The 20,358-nt window shown below is 38.5% G+C and overlaps 1 protein-coding gene and 1 pseudogene across 1 annotated transcript in view; both read left to right on the top strand.

Annotated features, from left to right (window-relative positions):
* The window catches only part of LOC148358976 (roundabout homolog 1-like), a 362,675-nt gene extending 351,904 nt beyond the window's left edge, over positions 1–10,771 (top strand). Inside the window, 5 exon segments of the mRNA XM_088345902.1 lie at positions 1,022–1,449; positions 2,626–2,790; positions 2,857–3,054; positions 7,397–7,551; positions 10,085–10,771. Of these exon segments, the coding sequence (XP_088202028.1) occupies positions 1,022–1,449; positions 2,626–2,790; positions 2,857–3,054; positions 7,397–7,551; positions 10,085–10,099 (961 nt within the window). The 3' untranslated portion in view covers positions 10,100–10,771.
* LOC148358977 (U2 spliceosomal RNA) lies at positions 3,116–3,287 on the top strand (annotated as a pseudogene).
* Positions 10,772–20,358: the final 9,587 nt, after the last annotated feature.

Here is a 20,358-nt window from a genome sequence, read left to right as displayed (position 1 = left end):
TTAATGGTCCGGCCCACTTGACATCTCCCTAGGCCATATGTGGCCCACGATGCGAAATGAGTTTGACACCCCTGTTCTACACCATGCGTTCGTTTTTTGCCCTTGCCTCCTGAATGTGGCTTTTAAAGTAAAGCTAGGGTTCGAATTGAGGTTTTAAAGTAAGGTTTTTTGTTCTAAAGCTAAGGTTCTCTGACTGCTGTTGAGGTTTCAAACTTGGACTTTGGGCTCTAAATTAGGGTTTACGATTGTTTTTGCAGTTTTCAAATACGGTTTTAAACTAGGGTTGCAGTCCCAAATTACAGATTCAAACTAGGGTTTCACCTCCAAATTAAGGTTTAAAAAGTTTAGTTTTTGTTCCAAACAATGGTTTTAAATTAGAATTAGGATTGTAAATGTGTTTATTCTTTAAAACTTTTTTAAGGGTTTGAATGAACATTTCAAACCAAGGTTTCGGCTCCAAGTTAGGGTTTTAAAAGTGTTTTAGGTTTTTTTGTGTGTTTTTCGCCGCATGTCTTGCAATTGAATGATATTGTCCAGAGAGCTCCTCATTAACATGAGAATTCCCGAAGGTTTCCAGTATTTTTGGTCTAGGTTAGCCCCGTTAGCAGTCCGCTAGCTGGCTTGCCTGTCGTGCTCATTGTTTTTTCACCAGACTTGGTTCAAGTTTGTTGCTGTAATCATCTGTAGTCGTTGGCTCGTGGTTATCTTGGCTGCTTACTGCATGTTTTCGCTCAGCAAGCCTCCCTTTTTCCATCGGTGTGGTTAAACAGCTGTCTAGCCTGTTGTCTTTCGGCTGGTTTAGCCCCTGTATGGTTTTTTTTGCCAGTTGGCCCAATTTTGGTTGCCCACCTTGGCTTAAAATACTCAATGTTTTCTACTAGTTAACATGTAAACCATACTTAAGGTGGCCAGTCTTTAAAACTGAAAAGATAACACAAATTGAATCAAACTAGATCTTTAGGCCAGTCTATAAAAACTCCAAAAACCTTCACGTGTCTTGTTTTTGACTTTTATTTTGTAGGCGTCATGTGGGAAGCCCCCCGCCCTCCCACGCATACAGTTACGTGCCCAGCGCCCTGGACACGGACCACATGGAGGACGAGGAAGAGGACGAAATCCCCGAAGAAGAGGAGGAGGCGGAGCCTCGCTACCACCCGCCGGCCCGGCCGCAAACGCACCCTCGTCGGCGCCGCCTGGGCGGGCGGGGCTTGGACGGGACGCCGGCCTCCAGCACGGGCGACTTGGAGAGTTCGGTGACGGGTTCGATGATCAACGGTTGGGGCTCGGCCTCCGAGGATGACGAAGCTTCCTCGGGGAGGTCCAGCGCCATAAGCTCCTCCGACGGATCTTTTTTCACCGACGCCGACTTCGCGCAAGCTGTGGCCGACGCGGCCGAGTATTCCAACATGAGGGTGGCAAAGCACCACCCGCCGCCGGGGCACCAAGCGGGTAGGGTACCATTGAAAACCTCTGCGAGTTTACCTGACTACTTGAGTCAGCTAGGAGTCTAAAATACCCAGGAATGACCAGGGGTGGGCAAACTTTGGAGTCTGGAGCTGGATTTGGTTCAAAGATGTTGAACCCTAACCAATTTTCTCATTTGCATTTAAGAATGAATATACATGCAGACTTGTACATGTTAAATTTCTTTCTATAATTGCTTTAATTAGATTACTTTTATCAAATTAGTTTCAAAATGATCAGAATTACAAAAATGTATATATTAGTCCCCTGCTTTTAAAGCCTAATTTGAAACTTAATTTTGTGGTATTTTTGTATTATTTTCTAGTGTAACTGTATTTAAGATTTTTAGTATTTCTGCAGCATAAATTGTTTCTAATCGTATTGTTGTAGTATTTTGTAGTTTTTATCTTCTCAGAATTAAAGCAAAACAATAAATTAGGCACTTAATAAGATTTGTAATATTTCTTTAGTATCTTTGTAGTATTCCTGTATATTACTGCAGTAGTATTTTTGTAGTAATATTTTTTTAGTATTTCTAGTAGAGTAGTATTACTGAAGTTGATTCTTTTTATCATTTCCCATAGTGAAATTTTAGTAGTAATTCTGTCGTAGTATTTCTGATGTAGTATTATTGTAGTACTATTCATGTATCATAGTAATACTGTAAACCTATTTCTCTAGTATTACTGTAGTATAATTTGTGTATTATTGTGGTAGTATTTTTTGTATTTATTTTTTATTTTTAGAATTAATGCAACATGATTTATTAGGTCCCTGTTTCAAGATAGATAAGAGATAAATATATAGTATCTATATATGTATACATCTAAATATTTCTATCTGTATATCTATATACTCTCTCTCTATCTATCTATCTATCCATCTATCTATCTTATCCTTTCTATCTATCTAGACATCTATCTATCTATCTATCTAGACATCTATCTATCTATCTATCTAGACATCTATCTAGACATTTATCTATCTATCTAGACATCTATCTATCTAACTATCCATCTATATCTATATTCAATAATATAATAATGAAATAGAAATAAGTGTGGAAAAGTTCAGACAAGAATGCTTATTCTAAGTCAGTTTTGAGGCTTATAAGGTGGAGGTCAGGGCATGAATGCTAATGCTAATGTTTTGTTTTCTCAGTGCGTAAATACCAAACCAACCCGGCAGGCCAACGCCGTCCAGGCAGCCCGGTCTCCACGGACGGCAGCATGAGTATGGCGGCAGGGGCCCACCGGCGGCCCCCGAAAAGGCAAAAACCCCACCCGACAACAGGGGCCAACACCAGGCGGGAAGCTTTTGGCGAAGGTAAGGCAATTAGCCCCGCCTCTTTTACCCTCTCGACCAATCCAACGTGGGACTCCGCCTCCCCAGATCTCCCGCCGCCGCCCATCCCTCCTCCTGCCGGTCTAAAGTCCCCCACACACCCGGCCAAAGCCAGCCTGGAGGGCCGGGGGGCAGTCTCCCCCAAAAGGGGGCCAACCCTGGGCCCCGACACCAGGACCAGCTCTTCGGAACGCAGGGACGTCCTTGAAAGGCAAAAAGGAGGCCACAGGGGGCGACAACAACCAGGTGAGGAGCTGCAGTTTTTTAAACATAGCAAGGCTTTGAAGCTAGGTCCTTAGCTTGGCCTTTTGATGCTAGGTCCTTAACTTGGCCCAAGCAAGGCTTTGATGCTATGTCCTTAGCTTGGCCTCTTGCCATGATCTTTGATTTTTGCATTTCGGAGATGGAATAAGAGCTTGCTCTGTCCACTCCACGCATCGGCCCGGTATTGCAGTACCTCCGGGAACGGTGCATTCGCAATGATCGCAGCAAGGCTTTAGGGCTAGGACCTTAGCTTGGCCTTTTGGCTGAGAGTAAGTGTCCCGGCTCCTAGGCTTTGTAGCGTATTATGAACTGACCGATAATGGATAATGAATAACGAAGATAAAACAATAACCCTTAAAAACCCCAAAACCCTACAAAACTGACATAGTACACTCAGTGTTTTCTCGCTTAAATTCAATAGTGGGCCTGACCCAGCCCACAAACCAAATGTTTGGCACCCAATTTAAATCCAAAACCCATTACCGTATTTTCCGCACTATAAGGCGCACCTAAAAGCCTTTATTTTTTTCAAAAGCTGACCATGCGCCTTATAATACAGTGCGCCTTATATATGGATCAACATTAAGTTTTCCAACTAACTTGCAGCCGCCGACTCGATTTTCCCCCGAACGCCAAGTCGTCCGCGGTGTATGCTGGGATTTATTTACCGGCGTTTCATTGGCTAACCAATGTGTCGATCATCATTTGAATCGATCACTATTGGCTAAAGTTATTCGGAGGTAAAGGGGCGGATCCTTTTTATCATTTACAGGCTGGCATAGGCTTAAGCGGCAAGACAAAGCCTGCAATTGGCCGAAAAACATGAATGTGAATAGCAATTTGGGTTGACGGCATAGAGAAAGCATTTTTTACTATTCTGTATTTGTAAATATTTTATTCTCCTGGATTTACTAAACTCACGGATATAAGAGGACCATGGTTGCACATTATTATCGAACACAACGACTTCGGTGAGCTACTCCGGCTATATATTTTCCCTGTATCTTGTTTCAGACTGAACTCGATGTTTCTGTGATAAGCGGTGCAGATAATGGATGGAATGGAGTGTCTATTTTTAAATTCAACTCAATTCCAAGTGTTTATTGTTATATGCACAGTAAAGTTGCGAGCGAAAAAGAAAATAGAAACTATGGAATGGTTGGCATTTCTTGAATCCCAAGACTTTAACCTTCCGAATGATGGAACGATGCATTTGAGTGACATGGTACGGACACCGCATCCGCACGTGTTCTCGACACGTATTTGCGTCTTTGCAAGCTTTGGTAATGTTAAGGGGGTAATCAGTTGGACTGAACTATCTGACTATTTTGTCGACGTTCCATTGTAGTGCCTTATAATCCGGTGCGTCTTATGTATGTCAAATATAGGACCAAAAACTATTTTTTTCGGGGTGCGCCCTATAACCCGGTGCGCCTTATAGTGCGGGAAATACGGTACTTACCGTATTTTCCGCACTATATGGCTCACCATGTTATAAGGCGCACCTTCAATGAATGATATATTTTAAAACTTATGCCATACATAAGACGCACCCCATTATAAGGCGCTATAAGTGCATGCTGGTTTAAGATCAGGTAATTGTGCAATTTTGTAATTGTAATCCTGTGCAGTCCTTCGAGACATTTTTGGGATTAAGGGCTATTTACGGTAAATAAATGTGACGACTTGACTACAGTAGAGAATGTAGTTACTTTATGCAACCTCTAGATGTTGCCACGCTCAAGGGAATGTCAACAAAATATTCAAAAAGGTCAAACTTTATTAACAAACAAGCTTTCCACAACTCCATTCACTCCCAAAATAAATAAACAGCCGTTTTATTATTTTCTCTGAGGTAAAGCATTTTCGTGACACATCTTTGAACAACATCGACATATCATTTTATTTTTTGTCCATTTAGTCAACACGCAAAGAAAAAAACGTCTGATACTGTTATTTTAAACGAAACGTTAGTGCAATCGCAATAAAGTGACACTCGTAATGTGCAAAAACAACGAGTGCAAAGCAATAACATAATAACTGTAAAATGTAAAACGTAAACACACAAAAGAAAAACAAAGATCACTCTATAAGCTCCTCATCGACGAATCCCTCGAATTCTTCTTCTGCTGTGTTCGAATTGACCATATCTCAGTGAATGGGCCATCCGACACGTCCGGTGTTTTTGTGCCAGCGCTGTTGCCTTCATACGTATAGTTATCGTACTGACACTTCTGCTTGCCGCTCTTTGTTGAACAACCCACTGTTCAAGTGTCTCCTCTAACTCTGGCCAACTTTGTTGAGTTTTCCTTACTTGGCGGAGCTTATCTTCATCCTTTCTCCACTTCCGTACCATCGATTCATTTAAGTTTAACTCTCTCGCTGCCGCTCTATTGCCGTGTTGTGCTGCGTGACTGATCGCTTTGAGTTTAAACTCGGCGTTGTACGCGTGTCTCTTAACAGGAGCCATTTTCTTATACAAATGCACGTATGAAAGAGAATCTCGCTCTCTCTCTCTCTCTCGCTCTCTCTCTCTCTCAAACGTGACATTCTGAATAATTCTGCGTTTGTTTAAGGTAAATTGTGCTTTACATCTTCACCAGTCATAACCCTGGATTCAGACAAATACTGTATTTGTTGAATATGAATTAAGCAGTTTAATGGGGTAGCCATTTTGCCACTTAGTAAACAAATACAACACGAGCCCCGGCAACTACCAATCGTTTAATATTTCCCAGTATGCACAGCGCGAAAAATGGAGTCGGCGGCTGTTTCTCGTAGTTGCGAGACCTTGCGAATTTAATATTGAGCCATATATAAGGCGCACTGTGTTATAAGGCGCATGGTCAGCTTTTGAAAAAAAACAAGACTTTTAGGTGCGCCTTATAGTGCGGAAAATACGGTACTTTGTCGATTGGGTCACAAAACTTTAGCCCTGGATACATAGTTTAACCACTTTTTTTGCCCTATATTTAAAATAAACAAACACAACCTTTCTATGATATTCCCCCCTTTGTTAATTTAAAATCATTTTTACTATACTCCCCTTTTTTTGTTGAATAAAAAATAATTATGTTTTGTTTTTTTTCAAACATTTGTGTTCAACCACTGTTTTCCACAACAGCCCTTTTCTATGATTTCATTATTATCAACAAAAATATTTTTCAAAAGCTTAGTAGCCAGCATGTCACGCATCTATAGATTTCAGCTCTTTAATATGTGATGTATTAAAACTGTCTTTAGAAATTTCTTCCAGTATGCGTTGAATCTTCTATTTAAAGAAGACCATAAAGTCATGAGCTGAATGGGTAGAACTACCTGGGATAATCTGTTGCCTCGTTAGCGATGCTACAGTGTCGAAAACGAATTTGGGGTTATTCTTTTGTGCCGCAATCACCTTTGAAAAATAGGCTGATTTTTCAGAGGCAAGGAAAACAAGGAAAAACTCAAGCTTGGTAGTGCGCCATTTTCTTTCAGATTTCCTGCATTCTTGTTTAAGCGATCTAGTTTCATCAGTAAACCAAGGCGTGCGTCTTTTAGGTCGTGATTTAAGCCGTATGGGCGCTACGGAATCCAGGACACGACTTGACTTGACTTTGTGTTCAGTCAATCTTCCACAATATTCCCCACTTTATTGATTTAAAATCCATGTATTTTTTTTCCAAAATTCTCTTTCAATTTCAACACCACAATGTTCTCCCTTTATTGATACAAAATCATCAACCTGTCACGCGGGGACTGGACCAGAACGGAGGCAGGAGGCAGGAAGGGAGAACTCAATTGCGTTGACGATCAAAACTTTTACTTACCAAAATAAAAGTCGTCCAAAACTCAGGGACAAGACAGAACAAACAGGCTTTAACAAAAACGTGCAAACACAGGTTTCTTCCGACTCAAACAAAACAGGGCAGAGCAAAACAGAACGGGAAATGCAGATAGAAAATGCAATGAGCCAGCCCCCGCAAAACCCACAACCCACCCTTAAGTAGCACATACGCAAATTAGCTGATCTACTGCAGCCGTGCCCAGGGGGCGGGGCCAGCCGGTCGCCATGGCGACCATGCTGGACACGACAGAACCGAAAGCTTTTCCAAAATATTCAAGTTCCATCTTTTCCACAATATTCCCCCCTTTATTAATACAAAATCATCAAGCTTTTTCTGGTCTTTTCCACAATATTCCCCCTTTATTGAATCGAATCATCAAGCTAATTCTGTTGAGTCAGTCTCTACTTTGGATAGCATTAGCATAAACTTTCACTTTTAGCCCCACAAAAAGAAAAATCTGCGATTTCCTTAAAAAGGTTTCCGTTTACCCCTCGCAGGTTCCGAAGACATCCAACCCTACAGCCGACCCAATTTCCCGGCGCTCAACAGTCCGCGGGAACCCAGTTCTTCCGGTTCGGTTTCTTCCCGAGGATCGGGGGGGCGCCGGAGAGGCGGCACAGTAACGTTCCCCGCAGCTAACGAAGATTTAGAGGTACCCCGTTTTACATCTGTACACATTTAGATATAGATAGTTAGATACTGTTGATACGGTAGACATTGTAGGTAGATCGATACTGTAGACACAGTAGATATAGTAGATACTGTAGATTGATAGAGATAATCAAAAATAGAGAAAGATTGACAGAGATATCGATCGCAGAGATTGATAGTAATAGATATAGAAAGATGGATCTAGAAGTAATTATAGATATAGTTGTATATAGAGATAATTATAAATAGGTACAGTAAATAGAAATAGCTACAGTAAAGTTAGAGATAGACAGATGTATAAATAGTAGAGCTAGATAAATATATTGATAGTAGAGATGGATCGATAGATATATAAAGATGGCTATAAAGTTACTGTATCGTGATAATTCTAGATATAGTTATATAGAGCTACAGTGATAGGTAGGTAGAGGTCGATAGACTGAAATATCGATAGTAGAGATTGATGAAGATATTAATAGTAGAGATGGATTGATAGAGAGAGATATAAGGATGGATAGAGAAATAATTATAGATATAGTTGTATATATATATATATATAGATAATTATAGATAGGTACAGTAGATCAAAATAGCTACAGTAAAGATAGAGATAGATAGACAGAGGTATAAATAGTAGAGATCGATAAATATATCGATGGTAGAGATGGATCGATAGATATATAGAGATGGCTATGAAGATACTGTATAGTAATAATTATAGTTGTAATTATATAGAGATATAGCGATAGGTAGGTAGAGGTCGATAGATAGATATATCGATAGTAGAGATAGATAAAGACATCAATAGTAGAGATAGATTGATAGAGAGAAATATAGGGGATGGATAGAGAAATAATTAGAGATATAGTTGTATCTAGAGATATTATAGATATGTACAAAAGATAGATATAGCCTCAGTAAATATATAAATAGATAGACAGATGTATAAATAGTAGAGATACATAAATATATCGATAGTAGAGATGGATCGATAGATATATATAGAGATGGCTATAAAGATACTGTATAGTGCTAATTATAGTTGTAATTATATAGAGATATAGCGATAGGTAGGTAGAGGTCGATAGATAGACTGAGATATCGATAGTAGAGATAGATAAGTACAGTAGATAGAAATAGCTACAGTAAAGATAGATATAGATAGACAGATGTAAAAATAGTAGAGATAGATAAGTATATCGATAGTACACTTGAATTGATAGATATATAGAGATTGCTATAAAGATACTGTATAGTGATAATTATAGATATAGTTATTTAGAGATATAGCGATAGGTAGGTAGAGGTCGATAGATAGACAGATGTAAAAATAGTAGAGATAGATAAGTATATCGATAGTAGACTTGAATTGATAGATATATAGAGATGGCTATAAAGATACTGTATAGTGATAATTATAGATATAGTTATATAGACATATAGCAATAGGTAGGTAGAGGTCGATAGATGGACTGAGATATCGATAGTAGAGCTAGATAAAGATATGAATAGTAGAGATAGATTGATAGAGAGAGGTATAGGAGAGGGATAGAGAAATATTTATAGATATAGTTGTATATAGAGACAATTATACTGGTATATAGTTACAGTAGATATAAATGGCTACAGTAAAAATATAAATGGATAGACAGAGGTATAAGTAGTAGAGATAGAGAAATATATTGATAGTAGAGACTGAAATATAGAGATGGTTTTAGAGATTATTATAGATATAGTTGTATAGCGATATAGCGAAAGGTAGATTAAACTTGATAGACAGACAGGTATTGATAGTAGAGATAGATAAATGGAGATAGATACAGAGAAATGGATAAAGCGATAATTATAGATATAGTTGTATATATAGCAATAGATAGATAGAGATAGATATTGATAGATATTGAAATAGATAGAGATATTAATTGATATAGTTAGTTAGACTGTCGATCGATTGATGGATGTATACAGACTCGACCTACAAACGAGTTAGGTTTGTAAGTTAAATTTGTTCGTAAGTTGCTTCAGTGCTATATTTTGTATGTTTATGCTTTATTCAAGTTTGTTTAAAGCTTGATAAGTTGTTTTGTACTAAAAAAATACACATTTCATTAAATAATATGCTCAAAAATAAAGTGAAGTTTAACTTACTTTTAGAAGATGAGCTTTAAGAGTTAGGCGACTTCCGCATACGTGGTAGAAAGTGACTGAAAAAAAGCGATCCTATAATTTTCTCAACCGCATCTAGCTTTCTTATTCCACTTGTATTTCAAAATAAACTGGTTTCTCTCTTTTACACCAACCATATTGAAAGGATGCATGAGATATTAAACAATAAAAATGTCAAAGTCATTTGCGTGCTAGAGATACAGTGCAGTGTGTATACACATGAACTAGTATGTATATATATATATATATATATATATATATATATATATATATATATATATATATATATATATATATATATATATACTGTGTATATAGACTTTTTTGCACCATTGGCAAACAAGCTAACATTTATCTTTTCATCCAAGATGGCGGAAAGCTGAAGAAGATGAAGAGGATTTTGTTTTGTCGCCCAGCACCCGATTTTATTTCATTTTCTATTTTCTTTTGTCCTTTAATGATGGCAGTATTTCAGCGCCGTGTCAGTTACAACCCTGCGTCATTTTTCGTTTTGTTTTTGCTTGTAATTTATCACAACAGTGGCAAGAAATGAGAGAAACCTGCCGCCAAGATATTTATGTTGAATTTACTGAAAGCAAACATCTTTTTAGGGTATTCGAGTTACTGTAACAAGCGCCTATTTTTTCTTTTTCTGACAGTGTAAATATACGTACAGTTTGTCGTCCAATTTTGGTACCCTGATTCATCGTCCCTGTCAAAAATCTAGGAGACCCCGGAATACAGCATGACTCCGTTTTGAAGTGAAATTGCCATATGAATGGGGATATAAATAGAGAGACATGTATCTGCTTTTTGTATTTTTTGATCTTCCCAAGCTCCGTTTCCATGGTTATCATCTTCCTTCTTCACCCTTTAGCATTACTGCAAGCCTCAGGACCCATCGCTAATGAATACAGTATTGTATTGTCAACTTGCTCAGTTTTTAATGCTAGTCCTGATTTATCGACCGTCTTCATATTCATTTGTAATCACAAAGTTTGTTTCCCTGGTTATCATCTTCTTGCTTTTCCCTTTATCAATACTGCACGTTTTAGGACCCATATTCTTAATGATAGACATGATTTCACGGACTCTTCATATTTCCTGATAATCGCAAGCTTACTTTCTATTGTTGTCATCATTTTGCTTCTTTCTTTAGCATCGCTGCTCGTCTCAAGACCCATAGCTAATAATTACAATAAAGAAATACAGTGTTGCTGTAATTGGCAACTTTCATTAGTTATTGTTATGATCCCCTGCCCTCTATCTATTTCTTGATAATCGTAAGCTTTATTTCCATTGTTATCATCTTTTTGCTTCTCTCTTTAGCATCGCTGCAAATCTCTAGACTAAAAAAATAAAAGGATATACAAAATGATGACTGTTCATGCCCGTTAGCATTGACTATAGCATAAGCGCTCGCAAAATGAAGCAGATTTTGTGATTATATCAAGGATATTTGTCATTGTTCTTGCTATATATTCATTCATAAAGCAACCTGTTGAGAAAGGCATCGTGGGAGGTAGTTCAGTCAGTAGTTATTTAATGTCAACATGACACTAACCAATAGCAAACGGGCATCATAGTGACTTGTCATACACAGAGCATTTTTTGATTGACGTCTTACAGTGGGGTGAAATTTTCAAAAAGGAACATAACGTGAAAATGCCGTAAGGCGGGGTCGCTGTATTCTGGGGTCTACTGTTTAAAAGAAAAAAAAAGATGGTTTCCATCCATGCTTTGTCAGTTTTGCGGGATTTTTTTTCATTGTTTGTTTTTTGTAATGCACTGTTATGTTTTTGTGTCGTCTATGCTTTTCATCTTTGTTTCATGTTGGTTTTAAAAGCACAATCACTAAACTTTATTTTGAAATCATTATTAACCTTATTGTCTTACCGGGAGGTAAGGTCTTTAATCTGAGGATGACGAAGAGGATGAGAATGTTGTTTTCCATTTTTTTTACGATTCTCAAGCGACGGAAAAAAAAAGAGAAAAAGGACAGTCGATGTGAGTCGCAGCTGCAATGTAAATATAAGTTTCGACCCGAGATGAAAGTGAAAGAAGTAAAAAAGAAAAACACGTGTTGACTGAACGCACTTAAAAGAAGGTGGAGGTCATAAAGTTTGAACGGGAAAGAAAAGCGATGAAGGTTTGGTTTTTTTGGTTTTTTTTTTCAAGGGAGCTGTCGTTTTATTTCATCTGCAAAAACGTTTGTTTCGTAACGCAAAAAAAGAAAAAAACGAGGAAAAAAATGGATGAATAATAAAAGAAAGAAAAATCAAGTTGATTTGTCTGTGTTTTTTGGGGGCGTGCGAAATGTTTTCTTTTCTTTTTTTTTTGTGAAATCATTTTTGGGTGTATACTACAATCATTTAACTATCCCGCTTCCCTTATGTTGTAAAAGGAATGTTTTTAACACATATCATTTTCAATTTTTTTGCTGCTTTGTTTTCCTTTCATATATGTCATGCTTACCGATGTGATGCACCTGTGCCCGGTCCTTTGGCGCAGCTGCCTCGACCTCTGATTGGCCCCCTGTCACTATTTAAACCTTTCTGTCACCTGTTGTCAGTCCGTCTGCGAATCTTGGTTTACTCGAGGCAAGCTCTTTTCGACCCTGACTCCCTCTCCCATCATAGTCTGTGGTTTGCAATAGTCTGTGGTCTGTGCAGCCCTTTGAGACTCCTTGTGATGAAGGGTGTCACAAATAAACAGGACTTGAAGTTTTTGAGTTTTTCCTTGCCCTCATGTAGGTTTTAGATCAGGGGATGGTGTCATCATAGTCTGTAGGAGACTCCATGTGATTATGGGTGTCACAAATAAACAGGACTTGACTTGACTTGAGGTTTTTTAGTTTTTCCTTGCCCTCATGTAGGTTTTAGATCAGGGGATGGTGTCATAATAGTCTGTAATGATCTGTGGTCTGTGCAGCCCTTTGAGACTCCTTGTGATGAAGGGTGTCACAAATAAACAGGACTTGAAGTTTTTGAGTTTTTCCTTGCCCTCATGTAGGTTTTAGATCAGGGGGTGGTATCATAATAGTCTGGAGTTTGCAATGGTCTGTGGTCTGTGCAGCCTTCTGAGACTTCATGTCAAGTCAAGTCATTTTTATTTGTATAGCCCTTCATCACAAAGAGTCTCAAAGGGCTTCACAGGTTATTATACAGACTATTTTTTTTAGACTATTACACCATCCCCTGATCTGGAACCAACATGAGGGCAAGGAAAAACTCAAAAAACCTTAACATGTGATTATGGGTGTCACAAATAAACAGGACTTGACTTGACTTGAGGTTTTTCTTTGCCCTCATGTAGGTTTTAGATCAGGGGATGGTGTCATGATAGTATGTGGTTTGCATTAATCTGTGGTCTGTGCAGCCCTTTGAGACTCCTTGTGATGAAGGCCGTCACAAATAAACAGGACTTGACTCCTCAAGGTTTCTTCATTTTCCTCATGTTGACGTATGTAAGTTTTCCCTTGCCCTCGTGTAGGTTTTAGATCAGGGGATGGTGTCATCATAGTCTGTAGGAGACTCCATGTGATTATGGGTGTCACAAATAAACAGGACTTGACTTGAGGTTTTTGAGTTTTTCCTTGCCCTCATGTAGGTTTTAGATCAGGGGATGGTGTCATAATAGTCTGTAATGATCTGTGGTCTGTGCAGCCCTTTGAGACTACTTGTGATGAAGGGCGTCACAAATAAACATGACTTGAGGTTTTTGAGTTTTCCCTTGCCCTCATGTAGGTTTTAGATCAGGGGGTGGTATCATAACAGTTTGGAGTTTGCAATGGTCTGTGGTCTGCAGCCTTCTGAGACTTCATGTCAAGTCAAGTCATTTTTTGTCATTTTTATTTTTATAGCCCTTAATCACAAAGAGTCTCAAAGGGCTTCACAGGTTATTACACAGACTATTTTTTCAGACTATTACACCATCCCCTGATCTGGAACCAACATGAGGGCAAGGAAAAACTCAAAAAACTTCAACATGTGATTATGGGTGTCACAAATAAAACAGGACTTGACTTGACTTGAGGTTTTTGAGTTTTTCCCTGCCCTCATGTAGGTTTTAGATCAAGGGATGGTGTCATAATAGTCTGTGGTTTGCATTAATCTGTGGTCTGTGCAGCCCTTTGAGACTTCTTGTGATTATTGGCGTCACGAATAAACAGAACTTGATGTTTTTGAGTTTTTCCTTGCCTTCATGTAGGTTTTAAGATCAGGGGATGTGTCATAAAAGTCCATAGTTTGCAATAATCTGTGGTCTGTGCAACCCTTTGAGAATCCATGTGATTACGGGTGTCACGAATAAACAGGACTTGAGGTTTTTGAGTTTTTCCTTGCCCTCATGTAGGTTTTAGATCAGGGGATGGTGTCATAATAGTCTGTAATGATCTATGGTCTGTGCAGCCCTTTCAGACTCTTTGTGATAAAGGGTGTCACAAATAAACATGACCTGACTTCTCAAGGTTTCTTCATTTTCCTCATGTTGAGGTTTTGAGTTTTCCCATGTCCTCATGTTGAGGTTTTAGATCAGGGGATGGTGTCATAATAGTCTGTAGTTTGCAATAGTCTGTGGTCTGTGCAGCCCTCTGAGACTCCATGTGATTATGGGTGTCACAAATAAACAGGACTTGACTTGATGTTTTTGAGTTTTTCCTTGCCCTCATGTAGGTTTTAGATCAGGGGATGTGTCATAATAGTCCGTAGTTTGCAATAATCTGTGGTCTTTGCAACCCTTTGAGAATCCATGTGATTACGGGTGTCACGAATGAACAGGACTTGACTTGAGGTTTTTGAATTTTTCCTTGCCCTCATGTAGGTTTTAGATCAGGGGATGGTGTCATAATAGTCTGTAATGATCTGTGGTCTGTGCAGCCCTTTGAGACTGTCCCTTCTCAAGGTTTTCTTGAATTTCCTCATGTTGAGGTTTTTGAGTTTTCCCTTGCCCTGGTGTAGGTTTTAGATCAAGGGATGGTGTCATAATAGTCTGTAGTTTGCAATAATCTGGTCTGTGCAGCCCTTTGAGACTCCTTGTGATGAAGGGGCGTCACAAATAAACAGGACTTGACTTCTCAAGGTTTCTTCATTTTCCTCATGTTAAGGTTTTTGTGTTTTCTCTTGCCCTCATGTAGGTTTTAGATCAGGGGATGGTGTCATAATAGTCTGTAGTTTGCAATAATTTGTGGTCTTTGCAGCCCTTTGAGACTCCTTGTGATAAAGGCCGTCACAATTAAACAGGACTTGACTTGACTACCTTGACATCATTTTTGGTTCCCCAACTGTCGGCCTGATTATTATCCCGCATGCCTGATAATAATCAAGATTTTTCCACAAGACCACATTTTTTTTCCTTGCTTGTCGGTTGCATTCATCCCTCTATTCTATTTCAACCCGCTTTCTTCAGCATCTTCGTATCCGATGTGTCGGCAAGCGCCCGTAGCAGCCGTCTTCGTTTGATTTATGACCACCGCCTCGTTGGCACTCTCGGACCCTTAATTGCGTTTCCCGCATGTTTAATGCACTGTTTGCTTTTCAATCCGTCTTTCAACCCTGACGGGCCGACCATCAATTTCCAAAAGGAGCTTTTAGTATGCTAACCCGCTAGCACTTTATGATGCGGGTCAGCCGGATCATAGAATAAATTACGATTTATGGCACGCAAAATACAAATTGTTCGCAATATTTTGTATTGTACTAATGTGTACGGGCAAAATAACTCAGACTGATAAGAATGAGTGATCTAGGATTTTTAGCCAAGCTATTGTTGGAATTGAAACTATCAAAATGAACCGTTTACCTAATTGTTCGAATTAGTTATCTGACTCCATTAACCAAACACAACCTACATTCCTCCAACAATCATGGTGTCTCGGCTCCTCCCATGAGCGTGCCAAGGAAGCCCCCTGGGCTTCACCATCTCGTAGACGAGCGCCTTGATGTCTGGCTTCCCAAAACAAGGCCGGGCCGTTCTGCGTCAACAACGTCTGGGTGTGCTGATTGAGTTTTTCGACATACTAACCCCTTACCTGTTTTTTGAGTTTTTCGACATACTAACCCCTTACGTGTCTTTTGAGTTTTTCGACATACTAACCCCTTACGTGTTTTTTGAGTTTTTCGACATACTAACCCCTTACGTGTTTTTTGAGTTTTTCGACATACTAAACCCTTACGTGTTTTTTGAGTTTTTCGACATACTAACCCCTTACGTGTTTTTTGAGTCTTTCGTGTGCAATCAGCAATACGTCCCGTCCCTGTAAACTACATTTTCCACCACCTATGCCTGCCCTGAACGTTCCCTTCTCATTGAGTAAGGCACAGTCAGCAAAAATCTTCATTGCATTAAACTGAGTATATGTAACTTGTATGTCGAAAAACTCAAAAAACATGTAAGGGGTTAGTATGGCGAAAAACTCAAAAAACACGTAAGGGGTTAGTATGTCGAAAAACTCAAAAAACACGTAAGGGGTTAGTATGTCGAAAAACTCAAAAAACACGTAAGGGGTTAGTATGTCGAAAAACTCAAAAAACACGTAAGGGGTTAGTATGTCGAAAAACTCAAAAAACAGGTAAGGGGTTAGTATGTCGAAAAACTCAAAAAACAGGTAAGGGGTTAGTATGTCGAAAAACTCAAAAAACATGTAAGGGGTTAGTATGTCGAAAAACTCAAAAAACAGGTAAGGGGTTAGTATGTCGAAAAACTCAAAAAACAGGTAAGGGGTTAGTATGTCGAAAAACTCAAAAAACACGTAAGGGGTTAGTATGTCGAAAAACTCAAAAAACACGTAAGGGGTTAGTATGTCGAAAAACTCACAAAACAGGTAAGGGGTTAGTATGTCGAAAAACTCAAAAAACACGTAAGGGGTTAGTATGTCGAAAAACTCAAAAAACACGTAAGGGGTTAGTATGTCGAAAAACTCACAAAACAGGTAAGGGGTTAGTATGTCGAAAAACTCAAAAAACACGTAAGGGGTTAGTATGTCGAAAAACTCAAAAAACACGTAAGGGGTTAGTCTGTCGAAAAACTCAAAAAACACGTAAGGGGTTAGTATGTCGAAAAACTCAAAAAACACGTAAGGGGTTAGTCTGTCGAAAAACTCAAAAAACACGTAAGGGGTTAGTATGTCGAAAAACTCAAAAAACACGTAAGGGGTTAGTATGTAGAAAAACTCACAAAACAGGTAAGGGCTTAGTATGTCGAAAAACTCAAAAAACACGTAAGGGGTTAGTATGTCGAAAAACTCAAAAAACACGTAAGGGGTTAGTATGTCGAAAAACTCACAAAACAGGTAAAGGGTTAGTATGTCGAAAAATTTAAAAAACAGGTAAGGGGTTAGTATGTTGAAAAACTCACAAAACAGGTAAGGGGTTAGTATGTCGAAAAACTCAAAAAACACGTAAGGGGTTAGTATGTCGAAAAACTCAAAAAACACGTAAGGGGTTAGTATGTCGAAAAACTCAAAAAACACGTAAGGGGTTAGTATGTCGAAAAACTCAAAAAACAGGTAAGGGGTTAGTATGTCGAAAAACTCAAAAAACAGGTAAGGGGTTAGTATGTCGAAAAACTCAAAAAACAGGTAAGGGGTTAGTATGTCGAAAAACTCAAAAAACACGTAAGGGGTTAGTATGTCGAAAAACTCAAAAAACAGGTAAGGGGTTAGTATGTCGAAAAACTCAAAAAACAGGTAAGGGGTTAGTATGTCGAAAAACTCAAAAAACATGTAAGGGGTTAGTATGTCGAAAAACTCAAAAAACAGGTAAGGGGTTAGTATGTCGAAAAACTCAAAAAACAGGTAAGGGGTTAGTATGTCGAAAAACTCAAAAAACACGTAAGGGTTTAGTATGTCGAAAAACTCAAAAAACACGTAAGGGGTTAGTATGTCGAAAAACTCACAAAACAGGTAAGGGGTTAGTATGTCGAAAAACTCAAAAAACACGTAAGGGGTTAGTATGTCGAAAAACTCAAAAAACACGTAAGGGGTTAGTATGTCGAAAAACTCACAAAACAGGTAAGGGGTTAGTATGTCGAAAAACAAAAAACACGTAAGGGGTTAGTATGTCGAAAAACTCAAAAAACACGTAAGGGGTTAGTCTGTCGAAAAACTCAAAAAACACGTAAGGGGTTAGTATGTCGAAAAACTCAAAAAACACGTGAGGGGTTAGTCTGTCGAAAAACTCAAAAAACACGTAAGGGGTTAGTATGTCGAAAAACTCAAAAAACACGTAAGGGGTTAGTATGTAGAAAAACTCACAAAACAGGTAAGGGCTTAGTATGTCGAAAAACTCAAAAAACACGTAAGGGGTTAGTATGTCGAAAAACTCAAAAAACACGTAAGGGGTTAGTATGTCGAAAAACTCAAAAAACACGTAAGGGGTTAGTCTGTCGAAAAACTCAAAAAACACGTAAGGGGTTAGTATGTCGAAAAACTCAAAAAACACGTAAGGGGTTAGTCTGTCGAAAAACTCAAAAAACACGTAAGGGGTTAGTATGTCGAAAAACTCAAAAAACACGTAAGGGGTTAGTCTGTCGAAAAACTCAAAAAACACGTAAGGGGTTAGTATGTCGAAAAACTCAAAAAACACGTAAGGGGTTAGTATGTCGAAAAACTCACAAAACAGGTAAAGGGTTAGTATGTCGAAAAACTCAAAAAACACGTAAGGGGTTAGTATGTCGAAAAAGTCAAAAAACACGTAAGGGGTTAGTATGTCGAAAAACTCACAAAACAGGTAAGGGGTTAGTATGTCGAAAAACTCAAAAAACACGTAAGGGGTTAGTATGTCGAAAAACTCAAAAAACACGTAAGGGGTTAGTCTGTCGAAAAACTCAAAAAACACGTAAGGGGTTAGTATGTCGAAAAACTCAAAAAACACGTAAGGGGTTAGTCTGTCGAAAAACTCAAAAAACACGTAAGGGGTTAGTATGTCGAAAAACTCAAAAAACACGTAAGGGGTTAGTATGTCGAAAAACTCACAAAACAGGTAAGGGCTTAGTATGTCGAAAAACTCAAAAACACGTAAGGGGTTAGTATGTCGAAAAACTAAAAAAACACGTAAGGGGTTAGTATGTCGAAAAACTCAAAAAACACGTAAGGGGTTAGTATGTCGAAAAACTCACAAAACAGGTAAGGGGTTACTATGTCGAAAAACTCAAAAAACACGTAAGGGGTTAGTATGTCGAAAAACTCAAAAAACACGTAAGGGGTTAGTCTGTCGAAGAACTCAAAAAACACGTAAGGGGTTAGTATGTCGAAAAACTCACAAAACAGGTAAGGGGTTAGTATGTCGAAAAACTCAAAAAACATGTAAGGGGTTAGTATGTCGAAAAACTCACAAAACAGGTAAGGGGTTAGTATGTCGAAAAACTCAAAAAACAGGTAAGGGGTTAGTATGTCGAAAAACTCAAAAAACAGGTAAGGAGTTAGTATGTCGAAAAACTCAAAAAACACGTAAGGGGTTAGTATGTCGAAAAACTCAAAAGACACGTAAGGGGTTAGTATGTCGAAAAACTCAAAAAACAGGTAAGGGGTTAGTATGTCGAAAAACTCAAAAAACACGTAAGGGGTTAGTATGTCGAAAAACTCAAAAAACACGTAAAGGGTTAGTACGTCGAAAAACTCAAAAAACACGTAAGGGGTTAGTATGTCGAAAAACTCACAAAACAGGTAAGGGGTTAGTATGTCGAAAAACTCAAAAAACACGTAAGGGGTTAGTATGTCGAAAAACTCAAAAAACACGTAAAGGGTTAGTACGTCGAAAAACTCAAAAAACATGTAAGGGGTTAGTATGTCGAAAAACTCACAAAACAGGTAAGGGGTTAGTATGTCGAAAAACTCAAAAAACAGGTAAGGGGTTAGTATGTCGAAAAACTCAAAAAACAGGTAAGGGGTTAGTATGTCGAAAAACTCAAAAAACACGTAAAGGGTTAGTATGTCGAAAAACTCAAAAGACACGTAAGGGGTTAGTATGTCGAAAAACTCAAAAAACAGGTAAGGGGTTAGTATGTCGAAAAACTCAAAAAACACGTAAGGGGTTAGTATGTCGAAAAACTCAAAAAACACGTAAAGGGTTAGTATGTCGAAAAACTCAAAAAACAGGTAAGGGGTTAGTATGTCGAAAAACTCAAAAAACACGTAAGGGGTTAGTATGTCGAAAAACTCACAAAACAGGTAAGGGGTTAGTATGTCGAAAAACTCAAAAAACACGTAAGGGGTTAGTATGTCGAAAAACTCAAAAAACACGTAAGGGGTTAGTATGTCGAAAAACTCAAAAAACACGTAAGGGGTTAGTATGTCGAAAAACTCAAAAAACACGTAAGGGGTTAGTCTGTCGAAAAACTCAAAAAACACGTAAGGGGTTAGTATGTCGAAAAACTCAAAAAACACGTAAGGGGTTAGTCTGTCGAAAAACTCAAAAAACACGTAAGGGGTTAGTATGTCGAAAAACTCAAAAAACACGTAAGGGGTTAGTATGTAGAAAAACTCACAAAACAGGTAAGGGCTTAGTATGTCGAAAAACTCAAAAAACACGTAAGGGGTTAGTATGTCGAAAAACTCAAAAAACACGTAAGGGGTTAGTATGTCGAAAAACTCAAAAAACACGTAAGGGGTTAGTCTGTCGAAAAACTCAAAAAACACGTAAGGGGT

Source organism: Urocampus carinirostris, chromosome 10 (assembly GCF_059441175.1).
Source record: "Urocampus carinirostris isolate Australia breed hairy pipefish chromosome 10, RoL_Ucar_1.0, whole genome shotgun sequence".
Classification (NCBI taxonomy): Eukaryota; Metazoa; Chordata; class Actinopteri; order Syngnathiformes; family Syngnathidae; genus Urocampus; species Urocampus carinirostris.
This window is presented reverse-complemented; position numbering and strand designations above follow the sequence as displayed.